This window comes from Piliocolobus tephrosceles, chromosome 9 (assembly GCF_002776525.5).
Source record: "Piliocolobus tephrosceles isolate RC106 chromosome 9, ASM277652v3, whole genome shotgun sequence".
Lineage (NCBI taxonomy): Eukaryota > Metazoa > Chordata > Mammalia > Primates > Cercopithecidae > Piliocolobus > Piliocolobus tephrosceles.
The window spans coordinates 120,219,411-120,236,944 of record NC_045442.1 but is presented as its reverse complement, the minus strand read 5'-3'; the positions used below and the strand labels follow the sequence as shown (position 1 = coordinate 120,236,944).

Here is a 17,534-nt window from a genome sequence, read left to right as displayed (position 1 = left end):
GTGATTAAATACTTCTTTTCATGTAGGCGCTATAACACAGGGCCCTTTCACACCTCACCCACTCCTCCACCACCTCCCACCCTCATTCCTGAATAGCTGTATTCCAGTGATGTGAGGCACGGAGTCAGGAATTGATCTCCAACGTGGGTAAAGCTAATAAATATGATTTAGGATGAAAAGGTACTGTGTAAATGCTTGAGATGTTGTTATTGCTGTTCTCATACGCTTTATTATTTTTAAATTGTGCATCCTTTTAAGTAGATTATTTGTTCGCCACAGTCTCCATTATATCTAAGCAAAGCATTCACAGAAATTTCTAAAACCTTTTCATTTCTCTCTGTAGGTTGTTGTTTCGTAACATTTTATACAAGAAAAGCTGCACTTGAGGCCCAGAATGCACTGCACAATATTAAAACTTTACCTGGGGTGAGTCGGTTTACTTTTGTACCAGAATCACTTTATTGCTTGAAAATGGTCCTTTCAACTGAAGGTTCTAGTTATGGGCTCTTAGTGCCAAAAATGACTTTGGTCTTTTGAGGAGTGTGTGCTGACCCCCCAGTTCCCTGCAGCAGCCACACCAGCTGGCCAGCCCATAAAGGAGCGCTGGCGTTAACACTGACGGGAGGCATTGTCCAATAGTGCGTCCCCTGGTTAGAAAATCAGAGTGACCCCACTGGGCAGCCGCGGCTGCCAAAGAGTATTGGGTGGGCTAAGATTTTAAAAGGAAAAAAAAAAAAAAAAACCCAACACACACAAGAGAAGCAAATGGAAAAGAAAAAGCTTTTATTCACCAGGAGCTCCTTTTCAAATTTTATCTTTAGATTTTCTTTTGAAAGGACAAAATGTACCCTGTACAGCCATAATATTAAGCCTCCTAATGGTTTCTAAACAGTCAATGGTGGTTAACAAAGTCAATGTTTTAATGCCCAATTTGTGGCTTCATGTTGATACAGGACAGAAAATAACAAAGCTGACAATTTTTTCTCCGTTTCCTTCCCAGTAATATTTGATAGTTGGCACAGTTCACCAGAAATGAACCGATGTTGCATGTAGGAACACCAGAATACCATTTTTCTAAAGGATTTTCTGGCACTTTTATATATTTCATGCTATTAGCAATTTCCTGATGCTGTTTGAATGTTTTCCCCATTGACCCACATATCAGTGATGAGTTCATTCAAGATCATAATGACATGCATTTGTTATAATGAAGCACCTGTGGTAACCAGTGCAAGGATAATGATTTTATTGAAACCTGGTTTCATAAGAATAAGAGAAAGATAAGATAATGTCCCTAATGTTTTCAGGGTATAATTCTACCTTTGTGTCGTTTACTTGTCTCTGAATGCATACACAAACACCTGTGTGTCTGTACACATCCACACATGCAAACATAACCATTGAACCCCCGTAGGCCTCTAGAAAAGATTGCATTTGTTTGATTCATCCTAGACTCATCCATGATACAAGATTGTAGTGGCAAAAAGCTCAGCTAAAGATTCTCACAACATGAGCTTCTTCATCACCCAAAAGTCATAAATTATGAACCTTGATCTCGAATCATATTACTTTGGCATTCCCCTTCGTATGCAAGGAAATCAAAGAATAGAAGGTTGGAAAAAGCAGGTGTGTGGGCCCACAATGGTCCCGCCCAGTTTCACTGCTTCTCTCTGAAACCACTAAGGTGGTTCTTAGTAAAACTGCTTTTATTGAGTCTAAGTGCTTTGCTCAGTGACTTTAAAAAATACTATTATTTTATCTGCATTCTTCATGTAAATGGATTTTTTTAACACAGATTCTAGTAGATTGCAGTGTTGGGTCACGTTATGGAATGAAAGAGCCAAGACAAATATTTACTGACTTAGCCAATAATAGATGAAAATAATTTTTATTTCCCAGGCTCTTAATCAGACCCAAAGACCACTTTGTATTTCTTCTTTTAAAAAGAAATGCTTTCCAGTAATTAGCATGCAGAATCCCTTCTAGGTGTGTTTTTTAAAATTACTTGAGATGGTGAGCTGTTGTTTATTTAGCATTTAAGGTATAGTGTAGTTTGATGCCAAGTCACATCATACTTTAAATGAATGCAGAGCTTAGTGAATAGGTATTTATCCCTCCACTAGAAACACAGCTCCCAGCACGCAAACTTCATAGTCAAGGATGCGCTCAAGAAACCCAGAGTGAATATAATGAATGGGGCATGTTGAAATACGTAAAAGTGACTTATGAGTATGCTTCTGTTTGGTATTCTTACACTGACTCTTAGAAAACAACACGTTTTATATTTTTTAAATGTTATACCTATGTTATTTCTTTTCTTCCTAAAAATTCTGCATGTAGAATTCAGGGGAGGTGACGTTACAGACCCACTGTCAAGGACGATAATTTGGGAGTTAGAAAAGTTGGTGGATTATTTTTGGTTTTCTCCTTATCTAGTTTCATACGCCAAATTACTTGAGGCAGGTTGAAGGAAAATTTGAAAAGTCAGATCTGATTTGTAAGGCTGATAGCCTTTCCAGTGCACACACTTGCTACATTTGCCATCTCAAATATGGTAAATGAGGATAGAGTTTCACATCTTGCGTTTATGTACAGCTTTGTCCAGTACACATTACCCCTAACAGCTATAGGAAAAACATGAAAGTGTTTCCTTTTTAGCTGTGTGAGTCTTTGGTGGACAGAAAGAAATGGGACCAGACATAAAAGATTAATGCATATTCTTGAAAGAAAAAAATATTACAGGGTACCTTGCTGTTTGATTACAAGCCTTGGAATTAGTCAACATTTCCATAATTCTAAACCAATATACACCTGTTTTCCCACTGTGCTGTGAAGGCACAACTTAATTTAACAGAGACCCTGCTGCGCTAAATCTCTCATTAAATACCAAGTGAGTTCGGTAATTTAAAGTTGTACACTACTATTTTAACTGGTTGCCTTCATATTATGAAATTAATAAGAAATTAATGATGCACTTTGCCATATGCCTTCAATTTCTTTCTGAATAAAAATAAAAGGGATAAAGAAAAAATGCATCACCAGCTGACACTTTAAAGCTTTTCTGGTTGTAATCATTTTCCTGTGGATAAAATCCATTAAAAAGTCACTTGCTGCCTTTTTTCTAAAGTGTCCAAAACTTTCTATTTAAAATAAGATCAAATAATGCTAGGGTTTTTTTCCTATGTAATTTTCTTTTGCAGTTGATGTTTTGTTTCATAGGGAACTTTTATTATGCATCCAAGCTTGATTGATGTTGGGAGTTTGCTTTCCTCTGTATGCACCATCTTTCTTTCTTGAGGGAAACAAAGAACTTGGTCAGTCAGGAGGCAGAAACGAGTTGATAGGACAGTCTGTTGTGCAATCGAATGTGTCGGCCATAAGATTTTGATTTAAAGGCACCCTCCTTTACATGCCATGAATGAATTTTGGAAACCCTTGACATGGGGCTGGGGGAACGACTCCCAGATTGAGGTGAAGGATCAGGGCTCTTACTGAGCAGTGCAAAATCATTCAAGACACGTTTCTCAAACTTGCCTCTTACTGAGCAACCAAAGAAGACACTCTGTTTTACATCCCCTGAAATTCTCAACATAAACCCTAGAAATACAATGGCAATCATAAAGGAAGCAAATTCAACAGTTCAACACAGAGCAAGGGTTGAGTCTGGGAGTCATTCCCTTGGTTTGATCATGCATCTCCTCTAGAGTGGTTGCTGGATGCTTCAGCAGCAGATGAAATTTTAGGTACAGTGCCTTATTAATTACTGACAGCTCATGAGATTAATCCCAGATGATCATGGAGTACCTACAGTGTGCTTAGCTCTAAGCTAGATATTGGCAGGAAGTAGCAGGGATCGAGCCCAGGGGGGCCTCTAGCTAATCTAGCTGGAAGGGTGGACAGTAGACAGGTAATTAATACTTACATGGTTCGTGTTTTCATACTTTTCTGCTGCAGACGGAATACCCATTCCACCACACAGACACATCCTTGAGATCCCTAGTAAGTACAGCCTTTTATAGCCTGAAGAGAATATTGTGAGTGTATCTGCACAGGCTGGGCTACCTGAGAAGCCTTTGGATTTGGTGCCTTGTTAGGCTGACTTTTCCCACTGCTGGACCTTTTAAGTTTTTGGACTAATTTTGGTTGCCCCTGCTTTGAAGATATGTCAGCTTGTGGTTAAAGAAAGCATCCCTTCTTGAGGGTTTTATCTAGGCACAACCTAACTGGTAGTTTCTTCAGTAGAAATGTCATTATCTGCCATTGTGTCTCCCAGAGGGACATCCTTATCAAGGCAACTTGCAAGATTTTCATTTTGTTTTTGTTGACCTAATTTAGCTCAATTAAAAAAGTAAAATAGAGACTTAACTGAGGCCCAGAAAAACTACCAAGATCTTTTCAATAATCAGATGTCAGGGCCAAATATCCTTGTGCTGGTGGTGTCAGCAGTGTGCTGGGTGCCATTCTCTCTTCAAGGTCTTAACACATATTGTCTCTAGTAATAAGACTTTTGGATTGAAATCCACAGCAGTATCATTAGAGCATTCACTTTTTAAATTAATTTAATTAAGGATGTAATAACAGAGGGGAATACAGTTTTGAAAAACCTCTTAAATTTTAACAGCAAGGAGGAAACTGTGGAATCTAAATGTCTTGTAAAATATTAATTGCAAATTTCTTCCAGACATCTTCTCTGAATATGCCTTACCCATTTCTTTGTAGAATCACCACCAGTTTTATTAAATGCAGTTTATATTAAGGAGTTACTGCCTTAAGAGAACATTTGTTTAGAGTGCTCCATTTTAGCAGCAGCGTGCCGAAAGATGTTTTATGATAACCCATGCAAGGTGAGCGAGGACTGCCGGAGATCTGGGGTAGAAAAACAAATGAGCCTGATCCAATCGGAGGAGGCAGGAAGGGAAATGGCCTCCTGGGACAAGTGTGTTCACCCAGGTGGAGTGAATGGGCCCCTTCCTGGCCTACCCTGGAAGAGATAATGGACCCGTGTGGGTAGGCACCTTCCTCCCAGGCAGGTTTCACTCCGCTCTCCGTGGAATCGGCCCCTGTATTCTTTCCTAGTGGAGTGCTGCCGTTTGTTACTGCCTTCAGCAAAAAAGCTTGACTCTAGGGCCAAATGTCGCTTGCCCATTTTAATGCATTTTGAGGTGTTCATTTTCTTTGAACCACCTCTCCTACTTACTGAGAGGTACGAATGCCTTTGTTGTCAGAGCCATGATTATCATCATTTTATCATTGTCATCATCATTATTACTTTTGCCATAAAATCTCTCAAACCTCATCTCATTGTGTCAGAGAAATTTCTCCTGAAACCATCCCATTGGAATCAAAGCCTAAGTGGACCAAGTTAGAGTATTTTTTCTCAGATGACTTTGGTTTAAATTTATCATGGAAAACAACGGAAACATCTGTATGAACAGATTTGAGTCCTTGAAGTCTTGTGCCATGTGGGGCACACAGAGCGCTGATGCATTTCTTTTTTCAGCAACCACGTATTGAACGTTTATTGTTTGCCAGGTACTGTTCTAGATACCAGGGAATACTGTAGTAGCAGCCATGCCCTTTATAACCAAATCACCAAAACACGAAGCCTGCCACCATGTTCACACGTGGTACGTGTTTAGTAAGTAGCTCTTACATATTGAATGCCCGAATAAGTTAGTTTTTATAATGAAATATTTCCTAAGGCCTACAGTTTTAATTTTCTTAAAAAAGATAATTATGCCTAAAAATATTTCAAATGTTCCAAAATATAAGTGAATGTAGACATGTGATCGCATGTATGTGCATTTAGTGATACAAATTGTTAACACGGATCTATATCTGTCTATATGCCTGTAAACATACCTTCCACACGTACACCTGTGAATGTCAGTCCAAATAAATGCAGGAAGATGGAACTTAAAGTCCTCCCCATTCTCTGTGCAGCCTCCCAGCCTAGTCTCAATGACTTTGTAGTGAACTTTCTTATTTGAGGCTTCACCAACGATCTCAGTTCCTTGGTATAATTATAATTCTTTGTTTATGGGTGCTTTGAGTCTGGATCATGGCAGATTCATGGTGCGTGTTAGAGAGGGTGCTTGAGAAACGGCCGTGCAGTGATGGTGAGCCCCGCTTCCCAGCATCCTCACCATTGGGGCTGAGCGAGGCACTGCCTGAGGAGCCTCCTGAGCCCTGAGGAAACATGCCCCTCAAGGCACTGTGTCTGCCTCATCATTTGTGTAGGTGTGAACTCTCCTTGTGGAGTGCCCCAGCATGTAAACGTGTGGAACATACATGTATTCCACACATGTATTCTGTGGAATGCGTCAGTCGGGACATCCATTAGGTGCAGATGCTTCAGATTTCCATTTGCAGAATTTGGCCTGAGCTGAGAAATTTGGCCTCATGGGACTGCCTAGGAGGAACCATTTCCCTGCCATCTGTGTTTTCAGATAATACTCAAATCTCATACAAATAGAAGCCAAACAAACGAAATAAGGACTTTGTTTCTCTTGGAGATGACCTTTTAAGGACTGTGACAGAGAGTAGCAGGGGGAGCTCCGGAGGAGTCCTTGGGGGTACAGACGCCCCTTTCCTCTGCAGGAGCCATAGCAGTATGCCCAGCCCCAAGTCAGGCTCGGCCAGGTGCAAGTCAGGCTCGGCCAGGCTGTGGCCAGGCTCGGCCACGCCTGGCCACAGCTCAGCGGTGTAGACCCAGGAGAGGAAGTTGGAGGGTGGAAGGAAATCCTGGGCCCAGTGAGTTCGAGTCTGCAAGCCCAGGCCCCAGGGAAATGGAAAAGTATATTTTAATACTTAATAAAAGGCCATTACAAATTGTCTGTTTCACCCACCATAAAGTTTTACACCCTACCTGAATAGCGGGTTGTTTTGCTTTTGGCTGGCAGTCTGTTGATTCAGTAATGTTGATGGGCAGTTATTTACGTACGGCTTTGACTAAAATAAAAAACGAGTTACTTTTCAAGCATGGCCTACTCAGTATAAGGAATTGTATGAGAGAAAATGTATGATTCTTCAGTGGTGCACAGTTGAAAATGCCAGCACAGGATTACAGCGGGGAATCGCCACACCATTTTTGGCCTCAGAACCCAGTGGAAGGCAATGTTTAGTTCTGCAAACAACATAGTCTCAGCAGCTATATCCCTAATTAATAGGACTGCTGCCAGGGCTTGTGTGAGAGAGTGTGTTAACGCGCTGGCACTGGTGCCTGATCAGATTTGTAAAAGTGCCTCGTGTCATTGCTTGAGGGATACTGGTATCTCGTTATTATCTCGTGAGGGGATGGTAGGATGGTACAATGGCAAAATGAAGCCATAGTTAGATTTCAGAGATAATCATTTCTCTACGACAGCACAAGATTAAACTGGGAATATGCAGTTCACTTACGTCGACCTTAGTTCCCCAAAGGTTGATAGGATTTCAAAAGACGATTGTGAGGGAGGCGGGGGATCCATGAATTTGATTAAAGGTCTGTATGGAATTACAGAGGAAGGAGTGAGCTACGATAATCAAATGATGGAAGGAAAAGTTTGAAATGTACCTAGAAAATTATCCAAATTCTCTCGCTAGCGTGTAGGGTTTCCATGAGAACTCCTCTCTGAGGATGTCGTATCGGGCTGGACAGATCTTTAATCTTTGACATCAGCTGAGTGCAACTTAGGAGACGACATCCAGGTGAAATGCGCTCCTGAGTTTGGAGCATAGAACTTTAGGCCACACAAAAAGTGTACGGCATGGATAGGTGTGGAGAGAGTTCTCCCAGGAACACCAAGGTTCTTCCCCCCATACACTAGGAAATAGAGAATGGCTGAGCTGGGGAGAGCCGAGGCCAGGATCAGAGGGAGTCAGGGCTCTGCTGGATGTGGTCTGGTTTGTGCAGGGAAGTGCGCTGGACACTTACAGGAGGGCGGTGTGGGGAGGGAAAGAAGCTTCATCTGTCCCTTGTTTCAGCCGTAAATGGTCATGGCACACAGGTGCCTGGGAAGTCTCATTAGTATTATGACATAAGCTGTTGAAGTTGGTTTGATAATGAAGGAATATTTCAGGGCCATACCCTCACAGCTCACTGCCCGCCGGCCACAGAGATGAAAGGATAGACGGTAAACAGCGCATGTGGAGATCGCAGAAAGGCACACTGTGGCAAAGGCTCTCTTTCACGTTCCTCATTGTCCCTGCCTGTCATTACTTCCTGTTAACACTCAAAACACATATTTGTGCTGCCATCACCTCCTCCTCTAGCCTTAAAAGTGCTTGAAATGCCTTCTGTACTTGATCTGCAAAACACAATGGTTGCACCGAGTGGCTCTTTCCAATCTTGCAAAACTCTGCTGTCCATGTCCTATTTAACAAAAATCTCTATACTGTGATTTGACTTGGTTCTGTGATGGGTTAGTCATTTTAGAGTACTTTACGTAAACAAATCTGGATTATTCTGTGGTTGAGAACCGACAGGGAGCTTAGTACTCAGAATTTTTCCACCAGGAAACAGAAAACAGAGGGCAAGAGGATGGACTCGGACGAGTCCGTTTATTTCCTTGTTTGTAGCCCTGGTTTGACAAGAAAGGGTGTTTAACGTAACGAGGTTTCAGGATTACTGGTGGATTTTTTCTGTCTGTTTGATTCCTGTCCTCTGCTAACATGGGTAGGTGACTCCTCTGTGTTTGTAAATGGCTTTATGGGGTTGTTTATTTGTTATCCCTTCTAAAAATATTTCAGGTGATGTAACGATAGCATTCACCTTGTTATACTGAGGACATCTCTGAAGTGCCAGAGATTTAATTAACTTCTCTGAGCTCCCTTAGCAAAGCAGTGATGGAACTGGAATTAGAAGTCGCAGTTTCTAGGACTCCCCAGTTGGGTTGGCCTTATGGTGGTGGATTTAGGTGTCTTGCTCACTGCATTGTAGGGTGGGATGGGCGTGGCTTAAGAGGCCAGCACAGCACAACAGGAATGGTCACCGTCAAGGAAGTAGCTCCTCTTTACGGGTTGCCACGGGGAGGCTCCATGGCTGTGGTTTAATTTTCACAACTCCACAGGACACCTGCTGTATACCCTGTTTTACTGACAAGGAAGCTGAAACTCAAAGATGAGTAACTTGTTTGGGGTTATACACCTGGCACCTGACTTTACAGGCAGTTTGGGTAGAACCAGTATGTCTGGACTGTAAGCCAAGGAACTTTCTGTTCTGCTCTGTGTTGGGTGCAGGCTTGCCGGTCCCGACAAGTGGTCCTGGCAAGTGGAGAGCTTTAGAAGGACCACATTTGCCCCTTGGGCACTGTCACAAGATAAATCTAAATCCTCAGTCCTGCCCCACTGCTGCAGCTCATCATGGATGTGGAAAGGTGGGACCATGACAGTTATGGCTGTGTCAGATGGCACGGAGCTGCAGACAGGGTGCAGCAGCATGAACCTAGAAGTCAGCGGGCAGGCAGTGGCCACACACATGCACACGTGTGTGCACGCTCGCGCGCACACACACACACACACACACGAGCTGGCCCTGCCACAGCAGGAGCATCAGGGCCCCTGGCTGCAGCTCTGCCCGAAACGGGAAGCCATGTTCCCTTGCACAGGCACAGGTCCTGAACAACGTTCAGCAAGCGAGGCAAGGTGTTTGCTGGAGACTTTTGGGTGTGAGGTTACTGACATGAAGCTTTCTAAGAGAAAGCAGTACATCGAAGACAGCCATTACTGTAAGAGGTACTGGTTTGTGAAGTGATTATAAATGCACCATCTTTCTTCAGAGGAGTGTAGCTTTACCAGCATCATCTCATTGACATTCATGTCATTAGGGTGCATTTCTTTATCTGCATCCACAGACCTTCAGTCCCAGTCCACAATCTGCATTTTTTTTTTTTTTTTTTTTGAGACGGAGTCTCTCTCTGTCACCCAGGCTGAGTGCAGTGTTGCGATCTCGGCTCACTACAAGCTCCGCCTCCCGGGTTCCCGCCATTCTCCTGCCTCAGCCTCCCGAGTAGCTGGGACTACAGGCGCCCGCCATCTCGCCCGGCTAGTTTTTTGTATTTTTAGTAGAGACGGGGTTTCACCGTGTAGACCAGGATGGTCTCGATCTCCTGACCTCGTGATCCACCTGTCTCGGCCTCCCAAAGTGCTGGGATTACAGGCTTGAGCCACCGCGCCCGGCCCACAATCTGCATTTTAATGCCTGTCTCCATCCGGCTTTCCTCACCATTGCTTTTGCTTCCGTGTTCCACAGACAGCGGAAGAGCAGAGTATGGAGGCTTACCCTGGAAGAGTGAGCAGGACTCTGTTACCTGCAACCCCAAGCATTAGGCAGCAGGACAAGGGACCGAGGTTGTGAAACAAACGGAAACCTCAGCCTACCTGCCATTGTCACACCCTGCTGCCCTGAAAACACCCGGATGCCTTTAGAAAGTAACTCTTCTACCCTATTGTTTTATTAATGAGGACGTGATGGTCCAAGCAGTCAAGTCTGCATGACCATCTAAGCTTCTGAATCTGCTGCTGCCGACAAGGGGCCAGACTTGCCACCACAAACCAGGGCACTGAGAGGTAGAACCAGGCAGCCCACACCACAGATGGCGCAGCAGGATGAATATGGCCCCATGAGACAGTGCTGCTGCTCTCTCCATCACGGCAAAGTCAAGGCAGAGGAAGACAGGTGCCAGGGGTGCCTCTGCATGAAGTGCTGGAAGCTTGGACATTCCTAGGCCAGTTAGGATCAAAGGCTGAGCACTGACAGGGATATTAGGGCCAGTTCTGGGTTGGCTCTGTCTAGCCATCACATTGTGCTTTTTGCTGTTATCTGCTGTTAGATTCTGCTGGAATCTAAATGATAGATGTATCATGAGCCAGAAGCTCAGACTACCTCTATCTTAGTTACAACAGTCAGAGCTAACGATGTCACGGTGGCTGCTGGCAGCTTGGGTTAGACCAGGTAGTTCTCTGCCATCTCTAGGCTGGCACTTTCTACAACACTGTCACCCATCAGGGACAGGGGGTACCAAGTGAGAACAAAGGGATAGGCTCCTGCAAACTCATCTCCTCTCCTGGAGGCTTAACTGAGTGACTGTGGGCCACCGGTTGTATTTTAATCAGTGACATTCCACACTTTGTGTACTTGCCAGCACATAGATGGTATCATCGTTTCCTCAGAAGAGTGTGTATTTAAATACATGCCAGGAAACCGTGCAGGTAGTTCACGTTAAGTAGCATATGGGGCTCAGTGTAGTCAAGAAGTCACAGGGATTCGGAAAGAGAAAATGAATTGCTATCATTGCGTATATGTTATATGCTAAGTAAATATCAGAACAGTAGTCACAGAACCTCAGGATGTTTCTAGCGTATTTTGGCTTATAAATGTTTTGTCTACATAATGGATATCTGTCAATGGCTTTCAGAATTAAGATAATTTTAATAACACTAAATGTTCAAGTATTAAAAATAGTAGTAACAGTTAACAGCTCTTGAGTGTTTACTGTGTCCTCAGAACTATGCCAAGAACTTTATATATACTTGATCTCATGTAAAAAAAAAATAATAATAATGTAGTAAATTAGTTTTCCTAACTTGGTTGCCTTTTCAACTAGAAGTCTGTTCTACTTTTAAGAGAGTTAAAGTGGCTGCACCTCTGAGAGAGCATGTCTCTATTGATAAATCAGTGAGCATCTTTTCTGGGTAATAATTTACCTACTTTAACTAGATACAGGTATGGTAAGAAAGAGACCTGTCAGTTAATGGAAGCTAAGCTCATCCTGTCTTCCTTACATTGCTAATACCTGACTTAGGGTTTACTAATATTTGTAAGGTATCATTTAAGTAGGTGTGGGAGCATTAGCCTAGGTTTTGACTAGTTCTTTGGTGTCTTCTGCAGCTCATAGAGGCACTATAATCACAACCCCCACCCACACCCCCCGCAAAAAAAAAAAAAAAAAAACTTGGAACCATCATTTTATCATTTGAGAATCTCAATCACTGAGTTAACCTAAATCACTCCTAAGGCAGAGTTACCCAGATTTTAAAAACTCTGTAAGTCTCTAACAAAAACTAAATGTCATCAGTAAGGAAAATACTTAAGAGAGACTCAAAAGCCCAGGAAATCCTGTCGCTGATTTCAGTCGGCTCCTGTTTCTTTGAATGTTATGTGGGTCAACAGAGGAAGAAAGACGTGTGCAGGAAGGTAGGCCAGATGGAATTATAGATCACAGACTGTAGAAGCATGTCCTGTCCAAGCTCGTCACTTGGTAGATGAGGAAACTGGAGCCCAGAAAGGTGGGAGGACAGGTGAGATGCTGAAGGTCACGCCAGTCAGTGCTGGGGTGAGCGCAGATCACATCTCCTAACCCCGAGCCTGTTGCTCTTTTCAGCAAACCAGGCCCCCATGATTTCTCTGCAAGATTATGCCAAGCATGTCGCTTTAAAGAATCAGAAATCCAGAATCAAATTTCCAGCCTGTCCATAGCATTTCACTCCGTGACCCGAGGCTGTTGAAGTTGGTGTTTTCCTTTTCTAATTTCCATTCTCTGGGAAAGACCCAAAAACCTAATAACAACATTCTTCTTGGCCATTTACCCAAAATGATATGTGAAATAGATGAATTTATAAAGAACTGATGAAGACCAAGGAAAGCGGTCCTCAGTACTTCAGTCTATTTGCATGTAAAACCGGAGCCGTGACTCGCAGCCTCAGCTGCTCAGGAATGGAATCCCTCGGGAGCTTTTAAAACTACATATGCCTGGGCCACACCACAGCCAAATAAGACTCGCTTGGGATAAGAGTCTGGCATCGGTTTTTTTTTTTTTTCTTTTTCTTTTTTTTTTTTTTTTTTTGAGACAGAGTCTCGCTCTGTTGGTGGACTGCAGCAGCGCAATCTCTACTGACTGCAACCTCCACCTCCCCAGTTCACACGATTCTCCTGCCTCAGCCTCCCAAGTATCTGGGATTATGGGCACATGCCACCACATCCAGCTAGTTTTTATATTTTTAGCGGAGACGGGGTTTTGCCATGTTGGCCAGGCTAGTCTTGAACTCCTAACCTCAAGTGATCCACCCACCTCAGCCTCCCAAACAGCTGGGATTACAGGCATGAGCCACCATGGCCGGCCTAGTATTTTTACAGCTCCCCAAATGATTCCTGTGTGCAGGCAAGGTTTAGAACGTCTGTTAAGAGAATGAGTCATCATTGACCCCAGGGGCTAGGTGGTGGCGACATAACTTTTCATCTTCCACTGTTCATCTGGATGTACAGGCACTCGCTCTGACCTGGTGATCATCTTCCCACAGGCACACCAGAGTCTTGGTACCCAAGCAGCAGTCGTCACATCATCTGAGAAAGTGTTCGAAATGCAGCCTCGCAGGCCCTCCCCCAAGACCTGCATTTGAACTAGATCCCCGGGTCTTACACGTTCACACAGAGATAATCACGTGAGGTGACAGATACGTTAACTAGCTTGATTGTGATCATCATTTCACAGGCGTCTATGTCAGGACCTCACTCTGAAAAACTAAAATTTAAAATTTCTTTTTAAATTGAAAACACTAAATCCTGGGTGACATGGGTATACAGCAAAGTTTGAGAAGTGCCGCGCTGGAGAACAAGGCCTCTCCGATGCTCTTTTCCCGGAAGTCCCTCACAGGGTACACGGTAGGGCAGCCCCGTTGGTGTGTGCACACACACTTCCCGCAAGTATGGGTTTCTGTGTTCCCTCCTCTGAGTCCCTAAGTCAAGAGAGATCCTCTGGAGAGTCTGCCACCCTCCCTGTTTCCTTCTGGACATTCTGAAGGTGGGGTGGAATGGGGCAGCCTGAATGCAGGACAGGAGGTGAGAAAGTTAACGGAGATGTGAGGACGTGCTGGGTTTTCCAGCATCCTCAATTGAGCAACTGGATTTTTCCCTCCCAATCACCCTCTAAATTGTGGGAAATCTCTGAATGGGACTTAACGTAGAATTAATATGTGTCAGACTGTAAGGGGATGAATGGAAATGCTGCTATTTTAATCACAGTTTTTTCTGGCCAGAATAAGCTAATTCTAAAGCATGAGGAACAATTTTCTGCCACAAAGAGTTAATCTGTAATACTCAGCAGCTCATTTCCACCTTGCAGAAACCATCGGAGTGTAGAGTCCTACTGTTTCATCATCACAGACTTGAAATTCCTTACCAGGAAAACAAAGCATTTATTACCCTGTGTCTCTTGCTATCCACAGCTTGAGAGACTTTTGCTGACAAAGAAAATTTAACTACCACATGAATGCTAGAGTGGAATATACTATTGCATAATGAGGGATGCTGGGTCTATGTATGTTTTTGCAATTTGGGAGGCTTAAAAAGAATGTCATCTGCCCTAAACAGTGTACGATTTCCCCTTGAATGAGTTCTGAGTTCCTGTTTTTTCATTCTTCCTTCTTGTGAATCTGGAGAAGTTTTTCACATTGTGGGTTATTCCTAATTATTGTAGGTACAACAGACATCCTGGGTTGTAGTCTGTAAGGACAAAAATCATTTGTTGCTGCGTAAAACCTGAACTTAGCATGGTAAGCGTTTGCCTAAATCAGCAGCTGCTACTTATTAGACCAGCATCAGAGAGTGAGCTGCAGTTGGTCGACCAAAGAAGAAACGAAGTGATTAGAAGATCCTTGTGGAACTGGAAGCAGAGTGGGGCAAGACAAGAGGGAGCATATACCCGGAGGAGGAGACAAGCTAGGGTATCATTTCAACTTGATGGAGTATCAGCCCTGAGCAGAGAAGGGGATCCGGAGGAGTATGTGGGCTGGAAGATAAAAAGGACCAGGGTTCCTGCAGAACTTACAGAAGCACACACATTGTGTCTGTTTTTCCAAATCATTGCAACCAAATGATTAACTCTTCAGGAAAAAAAAAAAAAAAAAAAAAAAAATCCTGTCTACTTAGTTTGTATATGGTTGCTGTCTTTCATGCTCACATTCCTGTATTCGTTTCTGTTGTTTCAGTATCAAATTAGAGCTGAGTTAATATAGTTGAAGCTAAAAAATAGCTTCTGTCTCTCAGTGACACATTTTTGGAGACTCATAAACCTCATTGTTTTTTCATCAGTGACAACTGTGTCTCTGAGTCAGATGACTTGAGTCTCCTTCACCTTTGGTCTTGGGGGAAAAAAAATAGAATCAGAAGTGAGTAACTCACACAGCCACAGGACCGAGTGGTCACAATCACAGCATCCACTCATTAGTGGAAATGAGCTCTGGACTCAGTCCAGTTGACAAATGGTAAAATCTCCCATGACTTAGAAAGAAGGGAAAGAGCAGTGCTGAAGATACTTCAGTTCTTGGGGTGATCTTTGTAGTTCCTCCTGAGATGTGCCTTGATGATGTTGGTGAAGTGCATGGTATGGATTTCAAGGACACACTGTGCTGTGTATTTTTACATAATCTGCTTCATAGGAGATAGCCCACATTCATGGATAGGAGATGGCCCACATTCATGGATGGGAGAAGAAAGATGGCAGGGCATGCTGCATATGTGCTGGGACTGTCGTGAGGCCGTCAGAGTCAGTTATGCCAGGTTCCCAATTCCCACAGCAGTATCCCGGCGTCTTGTTTAATCCTGATCTTCAGCCTCTTGACAGCATTTGGTTAACAGATGCTATAGCTTGGACTCCTTGGATGTGTTCATCGGCATTTTATCTTGACTCTGTTCTCTAAACATGGCACACTCTTTCTAAGTTTCATTGTAATTTGGCTATTAAACATGTCCAGTGTACATTAAGCTTTACCGGGAAAGAAAACCTTCCTAGAATTCAGGAAAATTCTAAGTAATGAAAGAGTAAATTCACCAGCTATCCAGGCCCAACATTGATTTTTGAAAGGGCAGAGTGGGCCTGGGCTACAGCTCAGAATGTTGAAGAGGCTGGATTGGAGCAGAACTGAGGGAAAAAGAGAAATAGACACCTTAAGCCATGTGCCTTCACACACAGGAGAAATGAACACTTTCTCCTCAGTTACAGGCACTTGGGTGTACTTTTTTAGAGATTGCAAGCAAAGGGTGTGATCAAATACTGCCCTTTAAATGCTGATGTGCCCCGGGTTCTGTTTTCACTGCTTTCTTCTCACGCCGCATGATTTCTTTAGATCCCAGTGATCCCTTCTCCAGGCTTCCGCTACCTCTACAGGCTGCTGCCTGCCAAATGTTTATCTGAAAATCGGACTTCTCTGCTAAGCCCCAGACTTAGATATCCAGTATCTGCTGTTGAACAGATCCATTCAAATGGTCTACAGGAAATCCCAGTACTAAAATGACTGTTAACCAGGTCTTCCTCTTGTATTGCCCATCTTGAGTGAATTGGTGGGTCAGCCAAGGCCAAAAGCAAGAAATGGTCTTCCTCATCCCCTCTTCCTACACACACCTCAACTTTCCACCCTGCCACTTCCAACAGCAAAGATATCCAGGATGCTACCTTAATGGCACCTCTAGAATTCCTCCCTCTTTATCAAGTTGGGACTCACCAGTTGTCATTAGGGGTAATAAAGGCACAGCAAGGGTGAGGGGATTTGGGAGGTTATCCCTGTAATCACCATGCTTGCTGGTGTTCTAGATCTCTAGAATGGGAGAGGTGGGTGTACCAGAATTCTACATCACCCCCCACACTCACAGGCGTATGTGAACATTGCTGCATCTTGTGTCAGAAAAATCAGATGTGGCTGCTGAGTTTAAAGGGTGAGATCCACACACCATACTGTGCCGCTACCTTTTTCTTCAGCTTCTGGGACATTTTTGCTCATACGCTGTGTCCCAGCTGTATGATACCACACACGTGTTTGGTGTTTTATCCTGGGAAGGTAGAGGTGAGCATTGCTTCATTGTAATCTACTGTGTCACCCGCTTCAGTTTATCCTGTCACTTGCTGTTCTTCATTCTCCTCCATTGCTGACGTCTCAGCTGCTCCTGTTCTGAGGTCCAGACTCCTTGAGAGGGAACATTGTCAGAGCCCGGCTTAATGCCTCATACCATAGATGGTGCTGGACAAATGTTTGTTGAATAGATGAACTCTCAAGAACAGCTTTTATTCATAGACACTCTTTCAACATAAAAAATAATTCAAGTTTTTTACAAACTGGTGAGTAGGGGTGAAAGGAAGGAGGGAGGTCTTGATCCCCTCATCCCCATCGCTATCCTTTCCATTAGGTAGATCCGCCCTCCACACACAACAAACACAGTAGAGATTGGAAGCCATGCAGAGTTAAAAAGGCACTTTTTACTCTAATTATAATCCTTAATGAAGAAGAGAGTTGACAATCCTATAGCACTTTACAGTTTACTGTGTATTTTCATATATATTTTGATTCAGTCCTCACAACGATGCAGTGAGTTTTCTGATACAATCCCTGCTTCAAACATGAGTTTACCAGGTTTTAACGAGGTCAAGTGATTTGACTGACATACTTACAAGGGGCAGAGTCAGAATTCGAACTCAGACCTTACGATTCTGTGATGTTCTTTCCACTACAAAGCGAATATAAAGAGCCAAGCTTCGCAAGTCCCCATTAAATGCTACATGTCCACA

At 43.4% G+C, this 17,534-nt stretch overlaps 1 protein-coding gene across 14 annotated transcripts in view; it reads left to right on the top strand.

The window, feature by feature from the left end:
- CELF2 (CUGBP Elav-like family member 2) overlaps positions 1 to 17,534 on the top strand; it is a 169,583-nt gene that overhangs the window by 51,862 nt on the left and 100,187 nt on the right. For 9 of the 14 annotated variants that reach the window (XM_023223298.2, XM_023223301.2, XM_023223300.2 and 6 more), the window contains one exon: positions 344 to 426. The exons of the other annotated variants lie outside the window; for them this stretch is intronic. In XM_023223298.2, the coding sequence (XP_023079066.1) occupies positions 344 to 426 (83 nt within the window). The remainder of the gene's footprint in view (positions 1 to 343; positions 427 to 17,534) is intronic. 14 annotated transcript variants of the gene reach the window in all.